The 26,735-nt window shown below is 47.5% G+C and overlaps 2 protein-coding genes across 2 annotated transcripts in view; both read right to left on the bottom strand.

The window, feature by feature from the left end:
- Positions 1–3,893: 3,893 nt before the first annotated feature.
- Positions 3,894–24,615, bottom strand: LOC125945024 (serine/arginine repetitive matrix protein 2-like). Its single transcript, XM_049666573.1, has 6 exons — positions 24,513–24,615; positions 21,025–23,114; positions 20,450–20,975; positions 19,076–19,123; positions 11,898–12,042; positions 3,894–5,923 (listed from the first exon to the last, which is right to left on the bottom strand). Exons 1-6 carry the CDS (start codon positions 24,613–24,615, stop codon positions 5,674–5,676), a joined length of 3,162 nt encoding a protein of 1,053 aa, XP_049522530.1. The 3' UTR covers positions 3,894–5,673.
- Positions 24,616–24,646: 31 nt separating this feature from the next.
- Positions 24,647–26,735, bottom strand: part of LOC119450677 (protein ELYS-like) — a 128,883-nt gene continuing 126,794 nt past the window's right edge. The window contains 1 exon segment of the mRNA XM_049666127.1: positions 24,647–25,015. Coding sequence (XP_049522084.1) covers positions 24,761–25,015 — 255 coding nt within the window. The 3' untranslated portion in view covers positions 24,647–24,760.

Here is a 26,735-nt window from a genome sequence, read left to right as displayed (position 1 = left end):
TGACAGCGCTCGAACATCTATGTGCTGTAATCAATGCTGCCTTGCTGCGCTGCCTCAACGTGCTGGCTTGAGGTCAAGGATGGGCACATTTAACTGTCAAACCTGTGCTGCTCGTAGTGGGGTAGTCAAGTTATCCAGCGCGCCCGACGCTCCGCTTCGTGAGGCTTTGAAGGAAAACGGTGGAATCTGATGTTGGGATTCAGGCCTTCTTGCTCGTGGCAGCTCACGACGCAGCAGTAACGACGGTGCACGCTTTTTCGAGGCTGAGCTAGGTCTCGATCTCCGGATCAGCGTCGCCGATTCCTTCTGCTTCCAGCATTGCGGCCTGTGAGAAGTGACGAGCCTTTTCGCACTCGAAACAGGGCAGAAAAAAGTGCGAATCGACGCAAAACTCGGGCTCGAAACGTGCTTCGCCACAGCCAGGGCTCAGTAACTACCCAAGCAGGCACTACCCAGATGACGTTTTTCGCCGCCACCAGGCACCGCTACTATACCTCAAACTCCAGCGCAAGACGCCCATGGTCCTCAGCGGCAATCGTACACGATACGTGACTGGCAGCAACGCCGGAACGCTTCGTGTCTAATTGTGCCCTCAAAGAGTTTATTCTTGCGTTAATCGCCGCGCGTAACACCGCGTTAGCGGCTAGCCGCGTGCCTTCATAAGTGCGTAGCCGCCATCTATGGTCGCGTCGATAGCCACCACAGTTTCGTCCGCAGCGGTTGCGGCAAGCAGTAGTTTCGCTTTGACTCGGTGCAAAGCTGTCGATTCATGAAGAGCACCGGCTACATCGCGATGGACGGACAATTTGTTAGCGACCAGCTCACTAGCGAAAAAATAATCGGCATGTGCGCGCGGTAATGAAAAGCGTGTCTCAGATGAAGACCCGCGCCGCGGCCGCGCTGCGAAGGATGTCGCGACTCGCGAGGCCTTCGCTGCTGCTAGCTCTAATCAGTCATGAGATTACAAGAATTTCAGCTTCCGCACTGCTCTTGTGCGATATAGAAGCAAGACTTGCCGATTCATTCAGTAAATAAAAGCGTGTTGACGTAGTAAGCATTCATTTTTCTTTTCTTGATACCCTAGATAATTCGACATTCGGTTAATTAGGACATTTTAATTCAGTTAATTCGGGGGGGGGGGGGGTACCTTGGCGTTTCATGGAGCTTAGCAGGGTTCCCTGGAACGAACATGCTTGAGAACCCCTGGCCTAAACCAACTCGCCCAACTGTCCACATTCTGGAAGGTCGTTTTCACCAACATATCTAAGTGGTGATTACGCAATGAAATTTGACAGCCTCTAGACATTATATATATATTCAAATAGCTCCGGTATTTGATAATCTAATTTCCATGCCGTAAGACGCCATCGTGTGGGATCCTGTGCTGAAGGAACAGTGTTCGAGTATGTGCCACCTCTCCAAATTTCTTTGATGCTGGGCGGAATCGAACCCGCGTCATCTATATTCTGTCGTCTTATTATTCACATGCACAAACTTCATGGCGGCGGCGCTAGATGGCCCAGCGTGTAGAGAGGCGAGAGAGGAGCCCATCTGCATACAAGCCACATCCATGACGTGTTTCGCCAGTGGCAATACACGGTGTCGCTACATTGCTCAAATGCTAATCGCATCACAACGGGATCTGTCGGATTTTGTTTGGTACTAAGGGCCTCGCATAAGCCAACAGCCCTGTGCAACGCTGGATTTCAGCCGCCTCTGTGAGGGTGTTTCACACAGACTTTGGGTTTCTCACGGCCAGTCACCTGACCCACACCGGCTCTTGTACGTGCATGGTGTTTCTCCAGCCGTTTCCTTCACTGAAAATCGACATTCAGGCATACTTCTACATACCGATACACAAGCAGTGTGGTTACGTGGATTGGTACGGCCTTAAAGGCACATGTAACTTGTAAGGACATATAGAATGGGCCGCGTCGGCTCGATCTGGGACGCAGCCGCTGTGGGGTACGCGAACTTCTTGTGCATGCTGCAGACGACGTAACCAATTATACAACATGTTTATCCACGCATTAGAAAGCTTACATGCTTACGTTACAGCTAGCGGGGTTCTTAGTTTAATTTTGGAACCGTTCTCGCTCCCTATTCGTAGTAGGCCCGTTTGTTCTGCAGGGGCCTGGGTGTTTGGGCCACTAGGGTACAGAAATGACCCCACTACTGCTGGCGCCCAAGAGTGCCCTGCACCGCACGAGCAGGGAGTTTTCGTGGCACGACAACGCATTTGCGCATGCGCCCCGTGCATTATAGAGTTGTGGCTTCTTTACTCTACGCAATGATACCAAAGGCACGTGGGTAGTACGGTTGCAAGGATATGAGCGATATTGGTGCCGACCAATATGAAATACGTTTCACGTCAAATATATTGCGGACCTTAGAAGCGCGTGGAAAGATACCAGCAGTAGCGACGTTTACCGGCAGGCGTGCACCTGTGTCGAGATGGTAAAGCCCCTATATATAAAAAGTAGCGCCATCCACTTCCCTCCTCCTCCGTTCCACTATCGCGCTCGGCGCGACCAGCGCGATCGAGGCGCGATATCGACAGTGGCGCCGCCTGCGTCGGGCCTGCCGTGGCAGACAGCTAACGCGCTACCAGAGGAAATCCGAGGAAAACTTCGATCGCGCCCTGCGGAGACGTTTTTGAGGCGCGATTTTGCTTCGTCAGTCAGTAACTGGTCTTAATAATGCCGTTTTGGAAGTAGCAACGCGACGATGCGAGACGGCGCAAATATCAAGTGTGCAGCAAGCGTTTGCGCACGCCGGATGGTAAACAAAAAAATGCCTTTTGCCCTCGCCTTGTCGGTTGCGGCAACTTAAAGGCTGTTAGCGTTCACACCTTGCATTGGCCGTTATCGCTCCTGCTGCAGTGGCGAGTCTTTTAAAATGCTGAGGAAGGATAAATGTGGGCACTGCCTTGAGCTCTTCACGCACTGCGTTTGTGCGTGTAAATATTCGCGGTGAAAGCGATTAAGCACAAGCAGATGCGTGCGGTTAGCGAGGTAATGGAGCAATGAAACATGCAGGCAAAATGTACTGCTAAAAAACAAACACTTCACGATCGCGTTCATCAGTGCTGCAAGACGCTCGCTCTAGATTTGCAAGACAGGCTTCTCTGCGGCACATCGGTAGTTGGCAGTGCCACGGGCGAGCATGCGTAAAATTTTCGTGTACAACGCAGAGAGTGCCGCTTTCAACATGGCGTCCCAAACAATCAATATGCGCTGGCGAGACCAATCCCAGCAGTATGGCAACACAGGCATAGTGTTACCGTACACATAGTGCGGCAAAGCCATGGCCACGCGTGCAGCTGCCAATCACGGAGGCAACGCTGGGTGCTCCCAGAGTGCTGCTTCCACAAGGCGAGGCCTGCGTCGTTGCACATGGTCCAGCAAGGTGGAAAATTCTAGAACAGGGCTCCAACGCAATCGACAAAGTCACTCTAATGTTAATTTTCCGGTGTCATTTCACGTGATAAACTTTGGCTAAGCTGTACTATTTTGCGACTTTCGCTATATAGGAGAGAGAAAAAAAGGTAAAGGAAAGACCGGGAGGTTAACCAGACATCATCTCCGGTTGGCTACCCTGTACCCACGCTATATATAGTTCCAGCATCGCGTCCCACGGCACACAGAGAGTCCGTTATATATATATATATATATATATATATATATATATATATATATATATATATAGTTGAACCCTCGCTATATAGGAGGGTTCAACTGCACTAAATAGGGTAGGAAGTACCACTTCAGCTGCAGGTCATACCTGCCCTTTCTCTGTTCAGGCTACAGCTGAGGACGACGATAGAAACACATTGCAGCCGACCTTTCACCCGCTTGTGCTTGCTTGATGTCAGAACTACACGACAGACCGAGGAAAGGTCGAATGCAGTTTATTATAACAGCTACGGGAATGCAGTTGTGCGTTCAGTGGTCGAGCGCATCTGCCCTTGCTTCCCACGTCACAATATAAAATGAGAACACAATCAAGTAAAACAATTTATATATAAAAAGAAGGTGAACCATTTCACACCAGTCAATAAATTGACACTCTCGAAATCTGTACACCTCTGCTGTATCGAGCAATAACAATATTGTGTTTACACAATTTCACAACACAAGCAAGCTCCATAACACTTTCAATCAGGCTGGCCAAGCTGCTTCTGTTAATATAGAGATGGCTATTAATATGACCCACAACTGATGATATAAATTATGTCGTACCTTTATACATTGGAATATACAGCTAAATTTCTGAGTAAGCCTGAAATGCTGTGAAACGCACACCCCTCCACCAATTGTCATTCAGTACATCATAAAGATAATGTAACCAGAATTCCATGTTCGAGTACATTCCAAATGTAGATGCTGCAGTATTGACGCACATTGCAAGTACAACCTGCACTAACCGGTGCATGCTGCAAACCAAAGCCTGCACGACTTGCAAAAGAACACACTAAGGACTTTTGTTAAGTTTGAAACAATTAAAGATGGTGCCCCTTCACTGGTTCATCAATGCACACTCGTCAATTCATAAAGGTGCGACAATGTACAAACATCTGCACGAAAAATCAGCAGTAGGAGAGTGCTGTCACAGTGAGTTTAGTGTTAATACAGAAGGCACAGCACAGGATACAAGGAACACTGGCCCAAGTGAGGGGAATTGCATTTTGTGTTGTTCCCTATAGCAATTTTCAACACAACGCTTGTGAAAATTAACTGCCACCTACACAACATTGCGAAGTCTGTCACGACCTGATAAGGCTGTGGAAAATGAAATCATACCTGTGCCTGTAGTGCACAGCAGCATCAATTTTTTTTCCTGTAGCACAGGCCATAAGTAGTGCATGTAGATTCAATGCATAAGAAAAAAGAAAGAACACTGGCTTGTTTATATACATCCCCCGTAAACCGTTACAGGGTACTCGCACCTGCCTCATTAAGGGGAGACGTGGCAATTGAAGTGGTCAAATTTGCGATCCTCGGAACTTCATTTACCTCTTGGTGAAATATTATAACAAAATAAGCGATAGAAATCGAGAATACAGCACTTTCCTAGAGTGCTGTCATCAAGAATTGTGAAAAAAAACCGGGCTTTGAGCTTCGTTTTCTCAGCTTTCATGTTTTTGTGCAGTTGCTTTCAGTCATCCCAGCGCCATTTCCCAACAAATGAAGACAAAATAATTCTGTCTTTTGAACTTAGATCCTGAAACATTGATGAGTGCCATTTCTATCTGCACCTCATAAAAAAATTTGTTTTTGTTTTTTTGCAAAGGTTGTTAGTAAGACATACTGCATAGGAAAGTTCAAAAAACAATTTGGTGCTCATTTCGACACTTAAAAATAAACCAATAACTTTATTGTACAGAATGGGTCTTTGTGAACATGCTGATGTGAAAATCTTGGCGAACTTGCGTGTAATTAATTAATTTGGGGATGACCATTAGAGGCTGTCAAGTGTTGCAACTCAAAAACTATAATAGATAGCACAAAACTGATTTCCAGTCATGATATCAGCATAACAAATCACAACTGCATGCCAAATTCCATCAATTTATTCCCATAAATAATTTAAAGAAAAAGTTTTCATTGCCACGTCCCCCACTTAAGCAGTGATGCCATGCCTACACACAATTAAAGGCATTAGATTCTTAAACTACAGTGCAGTCTTCTTCGGGGTCTTCTTGCCACCCTTGCTGGAAGATGCAGTAGCGGAGACGCGTGGACGAGGTGCAGGCACTGGAATTTCCAGTGTTCTAGGCTTGAGCTTGTAACGAATTGGCTTCCGCCTGGGTGTCCTAGTGAGTGGCCTGCTGCTGCCACCGCTGCCGCTGCTGGCAGTTGCTTTACTGCGTACGGGCGTTTTCATCAATGTGGTAGCTATTTTGATGCGTCGCTGCTGCTTCCTGCAAGAGGCCGTGGGAGTCCATCGTGTCTGCATGCGTTCAAGTTCTGCGTTAGCTTGTGCACTCTCAAGCGGGATTTGCATGCATGCATAGGCAAATGAGCGAACACGTGCACACCCTGTAAAATGAAAAGAGGGGTGAGCAGGCACCAGGCGTGGCAAGCAAGAGCATGATTGCTGCGATAACTGCAAACAAAACAGGTTATAATTGGAGCAGTTTCAATATATCCAAGTGCTTCAAAGAAACCAACTAAGCCATGGGAAAGAAAAAATCCCTATTTTCACGACAGCTTCAAACATTAGGCTTAACTATCAGTTCTCTGTTTTGCCTTGTCTCTTTGCACGAAGAACAACAGCTTGTAGTTATTGGCACTACGATGCTTAATGGGAATGGCATCCAAAAGATGCGTGCCAGCTGTGTTGTGGGCATCGCATGTTAAACCCTGCACGTGAAAAAGCTACCTTGCACAGCTAGACTCAGACTAAAGCATAACAACAGATCAGCCTAGACTGGCAAAGTATACCTTCGAAATTCATTTTTCTTGAATAAAGGTTATAAGGGTATAAGAAAAGCCAAATATTTCCTTTAATCAATGCTGCGCAATCTCAGTTTCAGGTCCTGGATATCATAATGTGTTCGTGTATTCTGGCAGTCCCACACAAAAACTTTGGTTTCACCTGAATGGCTAAGCATCGTCTAGTTATCGCTGTGCCTGACCTCCTAGAACAGTGTTCTTATGATATACAGGGGCAACATGCATGTGTGGTGCAGCAAGCAAGGACGCTGGAAGCAAGGACGCTGTTTCTGCTGCACTGCTGCAGGAACAGCGTCCTGACAGATGCCAAGCTTTTCAGAATGCAGGCATAATGAGAAACATTTCCAGCAATGTTGCAGGCATTGTGCATCTATAATAAACAAGATGAGACTGATAAAAAAACCATTGGCGTTGGTCAATACACAATAAAAAGGTTGAACCGATTTATTTTTACATTTACTGACCCTTTCAGTGGGACCAACATATGCACACAGCTGTTCCACGGGAATGATATTGTGTGTGCACAACGCTTGTGCCAGGTCCCGAACGCAGGGCCACAGTCGTGCAAACATCTTGCCTTCCGAACGTTCGGGTTGGCTGCTATGTTACAAAGTGGGAAGTCCACAAAATTTGTCAGAATGGGAGGGAGAGCACAGCCAATAAGAGGAGCGAGCGCAGTCCCTGAAGGTTGAGTCGCAAATTGGGGCTTCAATTGGGGATGATACATTAACAGGAGAATGTTTCGGGTGTTTAAAAAAAATAAGAATGTTATACTGAAAACATTCTTTTACTCTCAATTTATAATCTTTGCAGAGAAGTTATGCTTGAATGTTACAACCATTTATTAGCCTCATTATTTTTCTTTGGCTGCTAGGTGGTATCGCACACGGACAGCGTCGTTTGTTATCTGCTGCATGTCGTCTGCAACTGCAAGTTCACGGGTCCATTCCATTTGCCCTACGCTGTGTGAACCGAGTTCCTGCCAGTTCAGTGCCAGTTCCTAACTGGCAAGGCACCACCTGCACTGAGAAACGAATGGCGACGTGCAGATGCCGTCATGTTGAAATAGTGAAACGAATAGCCAAGTGTGGCACCTCATGAACTAGTGCAGGAAGTACAGGTGAATCGAATGTACCTGACGTCTCGTCCACTCTTTCGTCACGTCATCACACAAGGACGTTCACTTGGGCCTGCACGCGTCTCAACGCCAGCCTGATTGTTGCTTTTACTGAAGAACAACCATATCTGATGAGAGCGGTGTTTGGCTGGGCTCAGTTCTTGGAGTAAGCACGGCCGGAATATGGTGATGGCATGAAAAAGCCGTCTCGCGGCACTGGCTTTGCCATGCTAGCCTACCACTGTTACATCATCTCGGCCACTTTGTGTATTGCATCGCTGACCAACGACTTCGACATTGATCATTCCACGCTGTGATGAAGGTGGGACTTGTTGCCAGAAAGACAAGCAACCCTCAAATCATAACAAATGCTGCCAGCACTGTTGTGGGTCGCGGAATCGAATAAATGGCACTTGAGTTGGGCCGCCTATGCATAGATGCATCATCAAATCTTCCAGATGTACTCACGGGGACGAGGTAAACTTTAGAAATTGCCAAAATCATCTACTAGCACATCTACAAACTGACACATGGCCCGTCTTTTAGGAAAGTATTACGGTTCTGCTGCATTAAAGAACTATGTGTTACTTGATAGCGGGAGCGCACTGTCACGTGACAACAGAAATGTGATTTAGCCCCCTAACGAACGCAAATGAAACTCACGTGGCACTACAAAATGGCGACAATGTTAAAGAAACTTCATACACTGCAAGTACGTCTTGCGCCGAGCCACAATGATGAAAACATACCCTCGCAAAAAGTTAAACAACGGCGAGTTGCCCAATGACTTTGAACACTACTGGTTCAGAAAAACCGGAGAGCACAAAGGTCCATCTACTGCATCCTGAGGCCACTGGCTTGCTGAATACCGAGAATGCCCCCCAAGTGGTTGCAGAAGTGGAAGTCGTTGTGATATCGAAAAATTCATTCCATGTCGCCAGCCATCGAGGTTATGTGAGCGACGACAAGATGACGAGGGGAGCCATTAATTACAAAGGCAACAGCAAAGCAAACGACATCATCGCCCATTCCACTTCTAGCAGACGACGCCATTCGGTTTTCAAATGACTGGCAGGAGTGTGACGTGCACGCATTTTGTGGTCCCACCCTGCCACAATGGTGGCCACCGAATCACAAGAGGGCAACCGAATGTTTGGAAAAGTGAGCCGCTTGCGCAATTGCGCCCCAGAACACCGCAGAGCCGACTGAGCAGAGTGTGATAGTGTTTAACATGGCTGTCTTGTTTTTGAAGCAAAACATTTCTTGTTTGCTCACTTCTCTGATAATGCTGTTATCAAAAAAGGCACCAGACTTCTCATCTTAGCTTCTTGCCCTCCCACTCACACCCACAACAGATCACATGTCCTACAATACTCGGCATGCGGCTTGTACATGTCTCGTCAATACAGAGACAGCATGGCAGCAGCGGTGCCAACGGCAGCACCGACAGTGATGGTGTGAACGCGCCTCATTATATCACTGCAATCGTAATAAAACATTGTAGTGCCAACTGTGATCACTTTCAACTACAAAATATGTTATCCTGATGTATAGATAAAAAGTTTTACTCTCCGGCGAGGGTCAAGCTGTTGTTACCACACCTGCGCTTTGGTCTTGCATTTTGCGTTTTAAAAGCGCAAGTGCTGTGGCCGCTGTTAACCGGAAAGTGTCATTCTGCTCATTTAGTGGTAAACAGGTTCAGATATGTGACACCTATGTAATAAGTAGGCCAGATTATGCGACTTAATAGTGTGAGATCCAATGTTGCAGCAAATTACATGGCAGTTATATATTTCTTTCATGTGTGACACACTATTTTCTAGTTGCAAATGTGGGTATTAGCACCAGAAGTATCTCTAGCTTTGTAGCATTGCATGCTATGTATGAAACGGAGTACAGCGAGTGTGCATAGATTTAGGTATCTCTGCAGGAGCATGGTACAGCCGATTATTTTTGAAATGCATCCACCACTTCATTAGTGTACATAGCAGCATGCTGTGGCTAGGTGGAAACGACAACCATGATGACAAAGGACAGCCAACAACATCTGCTTCCTTCCATCCCCCTTGGGAAGGTTGGCCTTGTTCATTTGGATACTTGCACTGCACTCAGCTACAGACCGTTTTATCGGCGAGGAGGAATGTAGCCTCGAACCACTGAGCCGCGCCGCTCTCCTCTTCGCGCTGGTATGTGCGGATCGCCGTTTCTCTCAGCGGTAGCTTGCAACGATAGCGGTGTCATCACGAATTTGTGTGATTTTAGAGTCTTCTGTCTGCGATTGCTGCGATGTCAGATGACTCAGGGTTAACGGACCACTACTGCGCTGTATTCGGCTGCAAACATAACTTTCAGAAGCGAACATGAAATGCATCTTCAGCTGTGGCGACTTCAAGGACGCCGCCACTGTGTTTGCAGACACGTGTCCACTTTGGATTGCCAGCATAAACAGAAAGGACCTCATGCCATAAACTTCGTTGCGTGTATGTTCTGAAGATTTTGTTTCCAGTGAGCGCACGGCAACGAGCTCGACACCCATGATCAAACTCAGATATGAACGGAAGGTGCATATTTCAGTCGGTCAACTAGTTGAATGAACGAAGTCAATTATTTCTTCGTGCACGCACATTAAAATTCATCTGTTCAATTGTGTTCTAAGATTATCATGCTTGGCAACCAAAGTTCTGGTGCAAGTTGGTCGGGGACGTATTATGAAAACAGTGCGTGTCGACGAAGAAAATGCAGGTGTATTCTTTTTTGGTTTGTAACCAAAGCCATTCCTACCGTGTGCTGGCTGCCCCTAGTTCACATCGCTTTCCCGTGCTTCCGAATCTCGCTGGCAAGCTGTCTGGCCAACGTCGTGCATCGCATGCTGTATTACTTCTGAAAATAAAAATGCTGTTCCAGAGAGCAGCTTGTTTGTTTTTCAGCTCTCCCGAGACGGCGAGGTGCCCTTACCCAGGCACCGCTCTGACTTACGAGTGCGTATATTCTTTCAACGTGTAGCGCATGCATCTGGTTGATCGGGGCATATTCGCGGCCACTGTTGCCAGGCCGTTTTATCAAGTATTCTTTGTTAACGGCCCTCCAGGTCGAGTTATTTTACAGCTTTTTTTATTTCGTGTGCCGGGGTGCAAAGTAAACAACATTTAACACATTGTACTGCGAAACATTTAGGAGCAGCAAAGCTACCAAAACTTGTTTCCTCGGTGCTTCGCTAGTTACCTGCATTGGGGTTCATGTTGGTGCGGCACACTGTGACACCTCCGATTGTTGTCACCTGTTAAACCTGATAAATCTGTCACCTGTATGTCTGGCGTTGACCTTAATAGAAGGTCAAGACACTGCAGTCAAGGCTAGACATACAATGATAACACATTGCACGTATGTTACGTGTCGACAATGTTCAGACTTGACTCGCCTCCTATTTCGATCGCAGGTAGAGCTGTAGCAGCACCTTAGGGCCTGGCGCCGTTTGATATTGCGGCTATATCGAAGCTCAATGATTAGTAATGACATGCTAAGAACTTTTCCAATTACAAAAACTTGTTCGGACATCACAGGCAAACGCGACAACTTGCAACTCGTCGTCAACGCAAGTCCACTGTACACCTTCGAGCGTGATCCCACATACCAGCATGGCGGCTTAATACGCCAGACGGCGCTGTGATCCCAAAAATGCCGGCGCCCTCGGTGAAACAGTCTATAGCACTGATAAGGCAGTGCGAGGTGATCAATGAAGTGAGGAGATACCGATTACAGCTGGCGTAACTTTAACCAACTCATCTAGATGTGCCTCTGAAACTCCACTAAAAAATGTACCGACATTCACATTTCCGAAATGGACAGGGAATATAGTGTTCATAATGAACAAGGGAAAGGTCAGCTGCTGCATGCATATGTGTATCACTAAGCTCTTTCGAAGCTTGAAGAAATGTACATAAAAACTTTAAAAAGTCTCCAAAGATGCATAATTTCTAGACAGCACAATGCCGTGCATACCCATGGTACAACATCACAGTCTAAATGAAGGACATAGCATACTGCCAACGACCATGCCATTTTAACAAGCAGGATAGGACAGAGGTCCAGCCATACACTAATATCCATACTGCTTCAGAAATGATAGTGCATCTGTAGGCTTGCAAAGCAGAAAAAAAGACTGTAGTGTAAAACCTATTTCAACAATATGCACATGCACAAAATGCTGCGAGAGTCAATGTGCCATGGCAGAAAGCGTGCTTAGCCAAGGTGCTAAGGAATCAGCAAGATTAGCTCTTGTGAGCACAGTGGCAAGCGAGGGAAGAAAACGGGCTGAGCCTCACTTTTTCGGGGCCTGCTCTTTGCTCGTAGAAGGGACTGGCTCTGCTTCGGCTGGCTTCCCCGAGGACTGGCTCATCTGCTGTTGGCGGTGCCGTGTCACGGGTGGTGAGAAGAGAAACTCGCCCTTTGGTGGTGTTGAATTGGAGTCTGCAAGGGTTGTACCAAACACAGTTGACTGCAAGGCCTTCACGCACGTTTCTCTTAAAAGAACGGAGGCAGTTTAGTATCCTAAAGCAATGCTGGAGCTATGAAAGATGCCATAGCAAAAGGCTCTAGATCAATTTCGACTGCATAGGCGTTCCTTTACACGCCTAAATCTAAATACATAGGCTTTTTTTTTTTTCTTTCCTTACCGTTACCATCAGACTGCAGCCAGTGCTGCCAGGAATTGAACTCGTGACCTTCAATACGGCAGAACAACACCATAGCCACTTGGCCACTACAGCGGTTGATGCTCAGTTTCTTGATTGTATTGGGATAAACCTTTTGAGTACCTATGCCAGCCAAGAAGCTAGAATTTCATGCATGGAAAAAAAGTAGGAGGGTTGGAACAATGAAATTGCCAAATTGAATACAGATACGAATAGCATTCGTGAAAAGTGACCTCTAGGTATTTGATCGAATGTATTCTGTTTCTAAACGCAGTGAAATATGAAGTTGCAGGTGGAATCCTTTTAGGGGAAAAAAAAAAAAAGCTTATAGACACTATTTTACATGGCTTATTTACAGGCATATTTAAATGCATGTAATCCCGTTTACAAATGAACGTCAAATGAAGTGCTTGTAAATGATAAACTGCTTTCGGTTATCTGGCGCACCATGACAATGACCGTTATGAAAAAAGGCGAACAACACATCTCCATGTGCACGTGGAGAGTTGAGCTCGTTCAAGGAGAGAAGAGTACTACTACAGCACAGCACACTGTTTTAAAGGGACTGAAACATGGTGAGAATGACCAAATAACAGACTGCTTTGCCTAATTAGAGGCAACAAATTTGCATATTGACCCTTTCCTAGGAGCAGTTTGTTCTGCAGGAACATGATGGCGCTTTCGGCGACATGTCACACATTGCTTTATCGAAAGCGCACGAATACGAAACCATTATTGCTGCTGCCCTGCTACTGTGTGATCAGCTGTCGAAAATGCAACTGGGTGTTCGCTAACGCACAATGCTCCACTCATGCCGCAAAATGTGGAACGATAGAGGGAATACGCGTGCGGTAGTTGGCTGCAAAAATAATGACTCGCATACTAAGGAATGGAAGGAATCTGTGCGACCGCTGCTACCTAAGGACTGCCTGTGTTGCCAGCCCTTCACTATGCTCGCCTTTCCTTGAGGATAAAGAAACCATTCATCCACCAGCACTAATCTACAAAGAAAGTATTTAACCCCGGAACGTCGGCAATTGAGTGAGTACGGCTAGTTAAACAAGGTAGTGCCACTTACTGGCATAGCAAGTTTCTCGCACGTTATCTACACACATCCACCCCTTCTGACACGCGAACTTGCGCCCACTCTATCGCCAACATGTGAATGGGTGCACACTTGAATCAATGTGCCGAATCATGAGTGACAGCGACTACACCGACAACACACGAATGTTCGAAGCTGAACGTTTTGCAACGGTCCACAGAGTGAGCGAGTGACTAGCGATAATATGTCATTACTACATGCTATCACAAAGTAGAGAACATTTAGGTTCCAAGCCTTGAGTGCAGCACGAACAAATCTATTGCAACTGAGCACAACTGCGAGCGATTAGGCAGAAAATAAACAATCAGATAGGGACTGCACCGAGGAACTTTACAGAGTCAGAAACATGACAAGCCGCTGCTTCAGAGTGTCTTGAAATAAACAACGAAGAGTAAAACACACTGATCCTGATTCAATGCATAAGCAGAAAGTTTGGACAGCTTGGAATACATTTCTAACCTTGCTTTTTGTACACAATGTTCGCGTCGTTTGGACAAAGAGTAATGACCTCTGAAAGAGCTCACATGTCCTCTGAAGGTGTGGCCAAAGTTGTGTCCACACAGTCACCGTCTACAATGTCCATCAGAACAGCACTGAGCCGCAACGGTGTCATCTGCATGTGTTTAAACATGGAAGCAGCCGAGGCAAGCAATGGACGCATCACCACGTGATGCGTCCATTGCGCACACAGCGCACACGAGATTGCCGTGAAAAGGGTCTATGGGGCTTCTGCGTTGCCCAGGGGGCGCTGCAAAAATGGTGCTAAAAAGCGCCCTCAATCCGAAACTGGGCAGTACCAAGCTCGGTCGTCTGCTTCGGAAAGCACGTTTACAATATGGACCCGCCGCTTTCGGTTGTGTTGTACCACGGCTTGCAGCGAATATCGGGCGTCGAAGTTGTTTTCAGGGGTGGCACGCTGCGTAAAGGCAAGAAATTATGCAACGCCGAATACATGTACGCCGTTCAAGAAATAAGCGGCGAAGTTTTAACGCGGTGTCAATTGCAACTGAAGTGAGTCACGTACGAAGTTGAACTTCAGGTTAGGTTTACACCCTGCTAGATTCAGGCGCACAAACGCGAGGAAATGCTTGCTATAAATGAATTCACAGAAGCAATAAGCACACGTGTACGGAACTGCTCGAGCGCACGATGAAAGACCGCGCCGCGACGGCAGCGGTCTTTCAGCTTGCCACGATGTATGAACTGCTCGAGCGCACGATCGTACGCGCCACAACAGCAGCACTCCTTCAGCATTCCGCGAACCGGCGGGCCTCCTGCAATATTTGTTGACTGCATGCCGCTAAACAAGTAGTCATGCCTGCGCTCCAGTAACGGCCATCTGTCCATTTAGCAACTAATAAATAACTGATGTACTGCATATGAGCTCGTAGTAGCGTACTACTTACGAATCGCACGCTGCAGCGCGAGCTCGTGCGCTGCTCGCTTGATGTAGCTTTTGATGACAGCGCTCGAACATCTATGTGCTGTAATCAATACTGCCTTGCTGCGCTGCATTAACGTGCTGGCTTGAGGTCAAGAATTTGCACATTGAACGCTCAAACCTGTGCTGCTCATAGTGGGGTAATGAAGTCATCCAGCGCGCCCAACCCTCCGCTTTGTGAGGCCTTGAAAGAAAACGGTAGAATCTGATGTTGGGATTCAGGCCTTCTTGCTCGTGGCAGCTCACCACGCAGCAGTAACGACGGTAACGCTTTTTCGCGGCTGAGCTAGGTCTCTCCAGAGCTGCGTCGCCGATTCCTTCTGCTTCCAGCATTGCGTCCCACGGCACACGGAGAGTCCGTTTTCGTTAAACTAGGCTGCAGCCAGCTCGCAGCGTAGTCTCTGAGAAGCGACGAGCCTTTTCGCACTCGCAACAGGGCCGAAAAAGTGCGAATCAACGCAAAACTCGGGCTCAAAACGTGCTTCACCACAGCCAGGGCTCAATACTACCCAAGCTGGTACAACCCAGATATAACTTCTCTCGCCGCCACCAGGCGCCGCTACTACTATACCTCAAACTCCAGTGCAAGACGCCCATAGGCCACCTAAAAGTGAGGCATTCATAACGAATGACTGAGAATTGTTAAGCAGGAGTTATCTGTACCGTGCGTTCACTCAGGAAATGGTACCCCTGCGCGGCAACCACAGCTCTCCTGCAACAGAATCATTCTTAACATTTCCCACTTCATAATCACAATTTAGAATATTTACATCCCTAGAAAAAAATACAACATAGAATTCACTAACTTTTCCCACATTGCTTTGATCAAATGTGCGCACTTTTGGAAAGCCGTCGCACTTGACGTACTTTACGCGGTAGTGCCGAAGAGTAAAGAAATGTCCCCAATGTAGCTTGAATTGGAGGCCAATTGAAGAACACCAAAAATCACTAAATGTCAGTAGATTTTGCTAGGACAAGCTTTTTGGGTCATAGATAGACTAGCGGAAGTCAGCTGTCCAAGAGCTGTCATGTACAGTGCTCAGCGATTGAAACGCGATACTTGGATAACATGGCAGCCGGCATTTTTTTTTTTGCGCCACCGGTGGGCGCTGATGACACTGAGATGCTGCATTTTTGTGTCACATGAAAGTGAGAATTTTTTTAATGCATCGTAACTGCATTCGGCCCCACCCAGCGATCACCGGTGGCGCAACAAGCGCCGGCCACCATGCTGCCCGAGTATCCCTGAGCACTGTATAGTAAACCTCCGTTAACTCGACGCTGCAAAAACTGGAAAAACTTTCGGGTGACCGCGTTTCACCGCCTAACAAATGTTATCACTCGGCGCAGGACTCGCCTGAATGTATCGGAAGCTTCTCGAATGTTATCGATGGTTCTATCCGCTGTCTGTTGTCATCGAACCTTGTGTTATCTGATTGCATGTATGCGCGACGCAAATTATGTACATTCTGGAAGACATGCAGGAATAAGTGTTTACTCTGGAACCTTTGATGATTCATGAATAAAAGCCGACGCGCTTGACGCGCAGATCAAATTTCATCGATCGCTGACCGTGTTCGCTGCCATCGTTGTGCTTTGAGCGTAGCCTGTTTTTTTCGGCACAGTTTCGCACAATAAAGAGTTAGTTTTGTCATTCACAGTTTTGCTACTATGTTCTTGACAGTCACTACCATGTGAAAATATCGCTAGTAATATTTTCAGTCACTTTCACGTGCACCAACACTGGAGACGTCGGCGTCTAAGGGCAACGGTGTTGTACTAGCGCTGTGCCAAGACAGCATGCTTGCCACTGAGTCATGTTGATCGATCTAAATGGTATATTTCGAGCCATTCATCCGAGCATAACCATTTCCAGACATCCAACAAGCTGATACTGCTACTTTCTGCACCATAATGAATTCCAGAAAATTTGACTTCGAAAGCTGAAACTGTATATGAGTGCAATTGTCATGCCTTTTGCAGACGCCCAAGAGTGCTCCGGCATTTACACCTCACCATCGCACGAGCACAAAGCGAGCGTCTTGATCAATTCCCGATTTCGCAGAAACGCTGTTGGCTCGCATGCTGGAATTCTATTGGGTGGAGCGTATGGACTGCTCCTCCTGCTCGAAAGTGCCGATCACCGTGCCCAAGGTGACGATTAATACGCTGTGACCACATTGATGCGTCACTGACAGCGCCCTAAATGAGGGGAAAAAAAAGGGCTCCCAGCTCACTGTCGCAGCGAGAGGCCACAAAAAATGACGACCAGCCGAGCAACAGTAATGTGCCAGTTGAGCAAGTGCACGCGAGCAGTGATAGAAAAAAAAGGGGGCGGGGGGGGGGACCCAAGCGGGAAGTGCGGCCCGACTACATCAAGCTGCAGGTGGGTAAAAGGCGAGTGCAAGCAATGCTGCCGATGCTACCACATTTTTTTTACTTGTTTCCTGGTATTTTCGAAGTCGAGATGTCCGGAGTTTGGCGGAAGTGCTTTTCGAGATGATGAGATGAAATACGCACAAGTTGAAACCACGGCCGGGAAGGAAAAAAAAAAAAAAAAAAAAAAAAAGTTTGACTTTACCAACGTATCGAGATATCAGAGTTCGAGTTCACGAAGCTTTATTGTATATTATAATTCTGTTCTGGGGTAGTGCGCAGCACTCAGTGCTGCAATTTAGTAGCGATGCCTTTTTTTTTCGATGCTAGTGTGCCTTTTCGTGTTCGTGAGTGGTCAGTGACGCTCCGCCTGAGCGTCCCTCCGATCACTCACGAACGCAAAAAGATACTAACATTGCAAAAAAGGCATCGCTACAAAACCACGGCCCAGATCACAGCAACATGATGAGGGTGCCTGGCCAACAGTACCATCCATGACATCTGCTTACAACCACCAGCGCTATTAAGGAAGGTATGAGCACAAGCTGCAAATACTTCAAAGCTCCAAGATGCAAGATGCATCTGCAAGATGCTTCACTTTTGTGAGATTGCTTCAATCTCACAAAAGTGAAGAGTTGCGGTTGTTGCACACGCTGGCTCAATCCAGAGCAGCAGGCAGCTGAACATTGCTGTCACTGAACCACAAAGGCAATAGGCAAGTGTCTCAGAGGTTGGTGAACGGTGTAAGAACAGTATACTCCGTTTCATACATAGCAGGCAATGCTACAAAGCTTGGAGACACTGCTTGCATTCGTGACCAAAAAAGTAGTCCCATATGAAAGAAAGATAAGGGCATTTGTCATGTAATTCAATGTGACATTAGATCTCATACTTTTATGCCAAACATTTGACTTCATTATTACATAGAAAGTGCAGCTCTCAAACTATTAACCATTGAATTAGCGGAGCCGCATGTTTTTGTGCCCAGCGGTCAAAGCACTGCTTGCGCTCATGACCAAAACAAAGTTCCGTCGCAAACTAGAAGCACAAAGGCACACGGTGTAACGCAATCGCACGTCCGCAAGTTGTAGTTGCAATACATGAAGTAGTCATTCTGTAAAGAGTGTCACAGATCAAAAACAACTGCACCGTGAAACACGCGGTGAGAGACTTCTACAACTGCACTGCTTGCTCAGCTAATGCAGTGTTGCCTTCAGAAATGGAGCACAGAACAAGCGTGCTTGCATCTTAATATTACATATTTTACACGTTGCAGAATAAAACCTTTGGATGCCAGTTGGTGCTTTTATCTGATCAGTCGGCCGCATCTTGTACTTTTTTAACAGCGAAGCTGTTTAAGCCAGCCGTAATTTGTGGTGTGTATCAAGAAACTACCAAGAAAGAAAAGAAAAGAAACTTTCTTGCCCAGGCGGGATTCGAACCCGCGTGCCCCGGTCCCAAAGCGAGCGTCGTAACCGCTAGGCTATACAGCCACGCTTGCAGAACATGCATTTATGCGAACCATATGATTGCGTTCGAGCGTCGTCGTCTTCGTCCACCGCTGGCGCATTCGTAAACTCGTGCTCTGTGAGGTGAAGAGATTTTGCGCGTTATGAGAGCGAGAGAGAAAAAGAAAGACGCATTCACAGAGCGGGTCTCCTGGAACGCAGTGTCGGTGTTGCAAGCTGCGCTATGCAATGCGCAGTGACGGCTGTAAGTCCGAGCCGCGCGAAAAGAAATTATCATCATCATGAGTAATAAGATGAAAAGTTCGCGCGCACTTCCGGAAAATGCTGGGCTATGATCGTCCAGCTTCGGCGTTTCAAGCGTTTCAAGCGTTTTTCTGAGAGGTACTGATATGATGTTCATATAGTGCTTTCCCCTCACCTTTGCGAGCCAGTTCAGTTGGCTTGGAAAGCTTGAATCCCTCAGCATCTGAAATGAACATTCGGACAGTCTGCATAAAGCAATTAAAAACATCCACAACAATAGAGTTATAGCAACGAATGCCTTTCTATAGTTTTGCATTCAGGTTTTAGAGCTCCCTTAAATGGAGCAGTAAACTTTGAGACAAAGGTTAAGCTGAATTCCCCGATAAGCTGGTTTCGTGTACTGCATGCAGTACTTGCAGCATGCAGGCCCTTTTTAAATCAGGCGAGTCGATGGCCTGTCAGGCTTCACTGAACCTGATGCATCTGAGTATTCCTGCTACACTGGGAATGCTGATGGGCACTGCAATATTTTAAATGTTTCAGCTGAAACACTTGCAGTGAAGTTATAGGCACATTAAGTTCTTGCTTGTTTTGCGGCTCTGAAAGCAATTAAAGCTTAACATTTATGTAAAACAAACAATTCCAAGAACAGTTTTTAACTGATGCTCTCAAGATTTCATAAATTATTTTCATTTCCATCAACATTTTCCGTTTTCATGTGAACCAACAAATATGGCATTACTTTCTTACAACTGCCTTGTTTTGATTGATTAATTGCAGTACGCAAGTGTAAGAATAGTACGTACAAGAGTGTACGAGAGTTGGTAGGCAATCAAACTGAAGGTCTTCAAAACAAGTGTGCACTGCAATTTCAAGTGTCCAGTCTAGTTTGGATGCCAGTTGGTGCTTGTATCTGATCATTCGTCCAGATCTTGTGTTTTTTTTTTCTCTCTCTTTTTTTTGTGCATAGGTAAAGAATTCTTGACACTTGCAGACCTTTAGTGTGACACCACCACACAGCACGTTCGGAGTGGAATGGGAATAGAGTAACAGGTATTGCTAACAATAGTGGGACCAAGGTAACTGAAAACAAATGCCAATGTCGCCACTATAGCATAGCACTAAAGAGGCTATTGGTGAACCAATACTATACTCTTAAGCGGCTGCTTTAGCTTGGGATCTCCTATTCAAATACACAAGGGAACAGACAAAGTTTTTCTCGGCAACCAATGAACAGATTTTGACGAGGTCAGTTGCTTTTAAAAGTTAAAAGCTAATAACTACAGGAAGTAAATTTCCAATTTGCCATCAATTTTTCTTAGATTGATTTTAGAATTTCCTGTGTGTTAATTTTAAAAGGCTGCGTAGTCGATGCTGAAAACACCTTTAAAGGTGATAGCTAATGCACGCAATAAAAAGATAGATATGCACTTGATTTCCTACAGTTTACTTAAAAACATGCAAACCACTGAAATGTCTGCCAAACCAACCAATGCATTATTTATTATAATAAATGATCTATTTAGCTTAAGTTTGTCTTAGTGCTCACCAAGTGCTGTGTCGGCCTTGCGCTTGGCCCTGCGTTGTCGCTGGCTTGTTGAGGTTGTTGGCTGCGGCTCTTGTTCCATTTCGGCATCGGGGATTTCAGCAATCGTGTCCAACGCCACATTTCCAGAGACCCTGCGGCTGCGTCGAGTAGCCACAAGCAACTTCTTTGGCGGCACACTCTGGTCGGGCTCGGTCAACAAATTCCGGCGACCCTTCCGTGTTGGTGGTACTGTCGGACTTGTCTCCGTGTCACTTTTTGTTGGTGACGTGTCGACTTCAGCGATAGTATCCAGGGGAGGACGCCGAGCACCAGATGGCTTGGTCGGTCCCTCCACGTGCCCTTTCAGTGCCAGCTGCTTGTCGGGCGTCAGGCGCAAGCCACGCCGCGTTGGCGTTCGCAGCAGCCCCTCTGCTACGTCTGCAGACGAAGAACGTTTTGGGGTTCTTGGCACTCTGCCGCTCGTTCTCTTAGAGGGAGTTTCTGTTTTACTTGGTCCAGGCACTGGCGATGATCCCCGCCCTATGTCCTGCAGAGGAGGAAGAATGATGTCGCAGTCTTGTCTTACGAGCACTTGCCTCTACTGGGCTTGATGTTTTCGCCCTTTCGGGACTGCGTACAGGTGATCCCTTTGCAGGACTTGGTGTACGAGCAGCCTTCTCTTGAGGACTAAGTGTTGCTGATCTCCTTTGCCTGGTGCTGCTTGCTCTTGTGCTACGCACCGCTTTTTCTGGCGTCTTCTCCACGTGACTTGGTGTCTTCGTCTCAGTGTGACCACGTGTACGCAAGGAAGCCTTCACTGGAGTTGGCGCCTTGGCCGTCTTCGCTTGAGGGCTACGAACTGCCGATTTACTCTGCTTAGGGCTGCGTGTTGTGGACTGCTGCCTTGTACCCTGCACTGACTTCTGCCTTGTAGGACTTGGAGTGGCGGACTTTCTTGCGCGACGCGGCGGTGTCTTTGGAGGACTCGCCGATGACTGCCTGGTGGGGCTGGGTGACGCTTGCTTCTCAACATGGCGCGAGGCTCCTGCTCTCTTTGAACTGGGTGTTGCAGATGTTCTGCTTGGTCTGGGTGTCGCTAGCCTCTTTGACGGTTTACCAGCAGTGGCTGAGGTGGCCTTGGCAGTGCTTTTTGCCTTAGGGCTGGGTGTTTGCATCTTTTGTTCTGGACTTTGTGTTGTGCGCTTGGGGCTTACCAAGCTTGCTTTCTCCCTCTTCCTCCCGGGTGAGCTCTCAAGTGCCCTGCTCTTCTTACGGCTGTGTTCCGTTGACGGCTCCTCGCTGGCAGCACGCGTCTTCCGATTTGGTGTGACTGCAGTTTCAGGGCTTTTATTCAAGTCATGCCTAGGTCCCGACCTGGTGGGAGTGGTCGGCAACTGTTGAGATGGAACCACGGACCCACTTTTCCTTCGCGACCTAGATGGACTTGCTACAGACGCCTTCTGCTCCTCCTCCTTCCATGTGGGCGTTCGTTTCTCCCTGAGGTTATAGGAGGAAGTCACAACTGTTACTGGGCTCGTCCTCCCGGGTGAGCCTTCAAGTGCCCTGCTCTTCTCACGACTGTGTTCTGTCGACGGCTCCTCACTGGAAGCACGCTCGTTCCGGTTTGGTGTGACTGAGCTTGCTTTCTCCCTCTTCCTCCCGGGTGAGCCCTCAAGTGCCCTGCTCTTCTTACGGCTGTGTTCCGTTGACGGCTCCTCACTGGCAGCACGCGTCTTCCGATTTGGTGTGACCGCAGTTTCAGGGCTTTTTTCCAAGTCATGGCTGGATCCCGACCTGGTGGGAGTGGTTGGCAACTGTTGAGATGGTGTCACGGACCCGCTTTTCCTTCGCGACCTAGATGGACGTGCTACGGACGTCTTCTGCTCCTCCTCCTTCCATGTGGGCGTTCGTTTCTCCCTGAGGTTATAGGAGGAAGTCACAACTGTTTTGAGAAGGTTCTTATCAAGCTCAGACTCGTGCTCAGGTGTCTTGGCAGCCACCTCTGCAGAGCTCTTGAGCTCAGTCTCGTGCTGGCCACCTTTAGGAGGCGAGTGCTGCAAGCTTGCTACAGGTGACAGTGGCTTTTCAGAAAATTCTGCGTCTCTCTCTGCATCTTTTCCAGTGGCAGCCTGCTGCAATGAAGGTTGCCTTAAGGGGGTGAAGACAGGCAAAGAGGACTTAGCCATGCTGGGTGATGATGACCCTTGCGCTGGCAAAGCAGCTCCGCTGTCATGTGCAGAACCTACAGCAGGTGGGCTGTCCACTGCAGGAACAAAGCCATAAGATTCTCCAACAGCCCTGCGTTCAGGTTGTGCAGGAGTTGCTGGTGTGTTTGGTGGCTGAAGATGGTCTTCTGGCTTCGGCAACGAACGCTCCTCTTCTGAAGAGCAGACAGCATAGCCTGGAAGCGACTGCTCAACTTGTATGTCTTCCACGTCGAGTGCTGCTGTTACAAGCCCCACTGATGGCTCCCGTGCCACTTCGAGAGGCTCCACAAGCTGCGCTGGGGGCACATCGGTCAGCTCTGTCAGCACTACATCACCCTCCACCGTGGCGATTCCACCGGAGCTCCGTGACCAACTATCCTCTGGACTTTCGACGCGAGTAGGTAACACTTCTGGAAGCGTGACCGAAGAGGTGTCCGACAAGATAAGAATGTCTTCATCCTCTTGCTCAACTTCAGAGGCTGAAAAACAATAAATAATGGGCCAGCCAGTTGAAAACAAGAAAAGAATTGACTGCCTCCCTTGCCCGTCGTGCAAAGCACCATCTTGACAGCAGCCTTCGGTGTGCATCAAGCCACTTCTATGCTTTGGGAAGTGGATGCTTCAGTCTAATGCTCAGTCTTGGAGTTTCCTGTGCATGGAGTGCTCCCTACACCCGAAATCACACACACAGGCTTACTTCCACTCACTGCAGTAGGATACGCACATCCACATCCTTCCACATGAAACTTGACACAGTGAACTACCGAGGATGCTGCATGATATGACAAAATCCACGAACATGCAGCACAGTGGGCATGTGCAACTTACACAGCAGAATGGCCCAGAGAACACACTAATCATGACCTTGTCAGAATACACCTTTAACCCTGCCTTGAACGAATGCATTCCACATTTTCAGAAAGCTGCAGGAGAAACCGTAACAATAATGCATGGTGTCATATAGATGTAAACTAAAACACGAGCAATTCCCCAAAAGCGTAATAAGAGTTCAAGCCTCTATGTTTGGATTTAGGCGCGGCGCCTAGGGGGGATGTTTTAGTGTCTTGACTATTTGTGACTCCCATGGGCTACTGTATTGTGAATCAAAATACAAGTTCACAAATGCGTTTGCCTTCTGCCCCCATTGGAATTTGGTTACTACAAAATAGGACGCCATCGTGCAATGTTGTGCTCAACAGCCAAACACGTGTGGCTACAGGTGACCCTCCGCAAAGCCTCGAAGTCAGCTTTCCTGTATTAGGGTGGGACAAAAGCTAAATGCAGTGCTGCATCCTTTGCTGCAACGCATATGAGTGTGAGGTAGTGGTATGCATTTGCCATGCCATGACTTGCTAGCTGTGCACTTAAAGACATCAAAAACACTATCTGTGCTGGAAAGTGCTTGCCAGATCACAATGACTGTAGGATAGAAACCTACCGACACTGCTGCATCTAATGGTGGCCTAGAGAACTTAGCAACACTAAATGCTGCAAAGCAACATATGGGCCTATGAGAAATTTTGACTACTTGACATTCTTCAACGTGCATCCAAAGCATGGTACACAAGTGGTTACACATTCTGTTCCAATTAGAACGCAGCCGCTGTGGCTTTGGGAGTTGAACCCACTATGTCGTACTCAACTGCTCAATGCCATAGAGTTCCAGCCCAGCAAGTGCCCGGAGAATAAAGCACAATGCAATGGTGAAGGAACTTATGCACTGCAGGAAAACCGACATCACAGTTTTACAAAGGGTCCACCAAACCACATGTGCCATGTGCTTTTGCAAGTGTGGTCCTGCTTCTCAGAGAAGCCATGACGAACATAAAGGTAAGGCAATTTCAGAAAGAACACGATGCGATGCTTGACTCATTCACCTTCAGAGGCACTGATCCAAATCACTTCTTCGACAGCCCTGGCGTCCTCCGCGTTGACAACGTGACCCTCAGAGGCCGCAAATGCTGGCAAGCGAAGGGACATTGCAGACCGCTCGGAGCATGACCGTGACGCATTACTATCGGAAGAAGTAGTTGCAACCACTTCTTCGACCACTCTGACCTCTGTTCTGGTAGCATGCCTTTCGGCAGCTGCAAATTTCGGCACAGGCAGGGACATCGCAGACCCCTCAGAAGTACGGCACCGACACTTCTTCTGCCAGCTCGGTGCCGTCGTCGTCTTGCAGAGGAGTGGCTTCCACCGGTCCGGTAGACATCTTTGTCTTGTCCGGCAAGCCGCCAGGCGCTTGAGGTGCAGCTGTTCCTTTGGGCAAAAATGATGGCCCTTTACCCAAGTCTGTGCTACCCGGTGGAAGGTGTGGTTCATTTTCGTCGTCGTCTGCCAATGGAGTTCCATCCAGGTCCTCCTCATCTGCTGCCGTGTCCTGTAATGTGCAGTCACAGCAGTGCTGAATGGCACGTACAATCCTTGAGGAGATGCTAAAAGCGCTAAGCTGCACAAGAGTGATAGGTGAATACTAAAACAGAGGAAACGGTGAACAGGGGGGTAAAGTCCCTAGAAAAACCAAAGTAGCATTTTTTTTTCCTAACGCGATGACATGCAATGTACTGCGAACATGTCAATTTTTCTCCTGTGCCATTGTGTCAGTATTTTTCAGCATTTTGTATTTGTACTTTGTTTTTCAAGCAAAGCTTTATATGTCTAGGCAAAATAGTATATGGCTAGGCGAAATCGCCTGTGTACAGAAAACTATCATCATCAGCATTGGCTCGAGTGCCGTCTTCTTCCGCAGCTGGCTCGTTGGTGCGCCTTGGGTTGCACTCGTGCTCGGCACGCGCTCATGCTACTGTTCCCACGTTCGTTGTTGCCTTCTTTCACAGCTGGCTGCATTGCCACTAATAATTCCAGCGTAGAATTTCACTTCTCTTCTGTCATCGTAATGGGGAGGCCGCGTTTACGGGGGTATGAGCCATTCATTGTCTTACTTAACGGACAGATTTAATTTCGAAGAACCAAAGCGGCAATGGCGGTCGAATGCTGTTAACCACGCTGCTGAGCAAACTCGAGACATCGAACGCAAGCGACAATGGCGGACTGCGGGCATACCGTCAGTGATGTCATTCTTTCCGTCACAGCTGAATGTGTATGTAACCTCATAATTGAGAAATACTTTAATGAACCCTCGCCCAGTGATAAACACTGGGGCCGCATGTTTCAGCTTCGCTGGTTAACCATCTTCACGAAGTGGAAGGGCCAACGATTTTTTATAAGTTCTTACATATTTTTATAAGCATTTTGTAAGTTATATAGGCATGCACTGTATTTATTAGTCTTTTTCAATTTTACGCATTGCTGCTGGTGTTATAACTGTTGTATGTATTCTAACCCAAAATATGTTACGGTTTTGTGTTTATTGCTTCTTTCCTATCCATGTTCCCCTGCTGTTAATAATGCACTGTTTATGATTTGTTTTTTGGCCATGGCTTGCCTTTCGACCACTGCACTGGGCCAATCTGAGCTCCAGTACAAATGATGTGTGGGCATTCAACATGGCGTTTGCTGTCACGTGACTGCAGACATCAATGAAATATGCAGCTGAGAAGGTGGCAGAGCTTGATGCAGGAATCCTACAGGCAGACCAAAGTAAGTGAGAAGTTCAATCTGTTATATACGAAAGTATGTTGTATGTCAGTCTGTTGAAACGAGCATAGACTAGAGGAATTTTAGCATGTCAAGTGCAGGAAGTGGATCTGTGCTTCACTTTCTTGAAGCCTGCTTCTCACTGTACCATTGTTACCCAATTCTCACAGCTCTGTGAATGTTTCGGCAACATAAGCACAGGCACGAAAGCAACAAGCCTCTCGAGGAAGGTTGTGGGAATCCTCGGGTCCCATAACAGCCGCAAGGGCAGCGAACGTCGCGTCAAGCTCATGTGTGCCAGGGAGAGTTGGGAGAGGGGAAACTTTCCTTCCGCGGGCGGCGCGCGAGAATCGCAAGCGCTATCAGCGCCACCGGGTGGGTCACGTGAGATCCCGCTGATATCGCCCGGGTCTCTTTGGTCTCCAGCAAGCGGCGACGGCGGAGACTTCCGCCGTCGCTCCCGTATTCCTGCACGTGGTTAGTCAACCACGTTCTTGCCCCGT

The sequence above is a fragment of the Dermacentor silvarum genome, chromosome 4 (assembly GCF_013339745.2).
Source record: "Dermacentor silvarum isolate Dsil-2018 chromosome 4, BIME_Dsil_1.4, whole genome shotgun sequence".
Taxonomy (NCBI): Eukaryota; Metazoa; Arthropoda; class Arachnida; order Ixodida; family Ixodidae; genus Dermacentor; species Dermacentor silvarum.
Note: the sequence above shows the minus strand (reverse complement) of the source record. Positions and strands in the feature narration are given on the sequence as shown.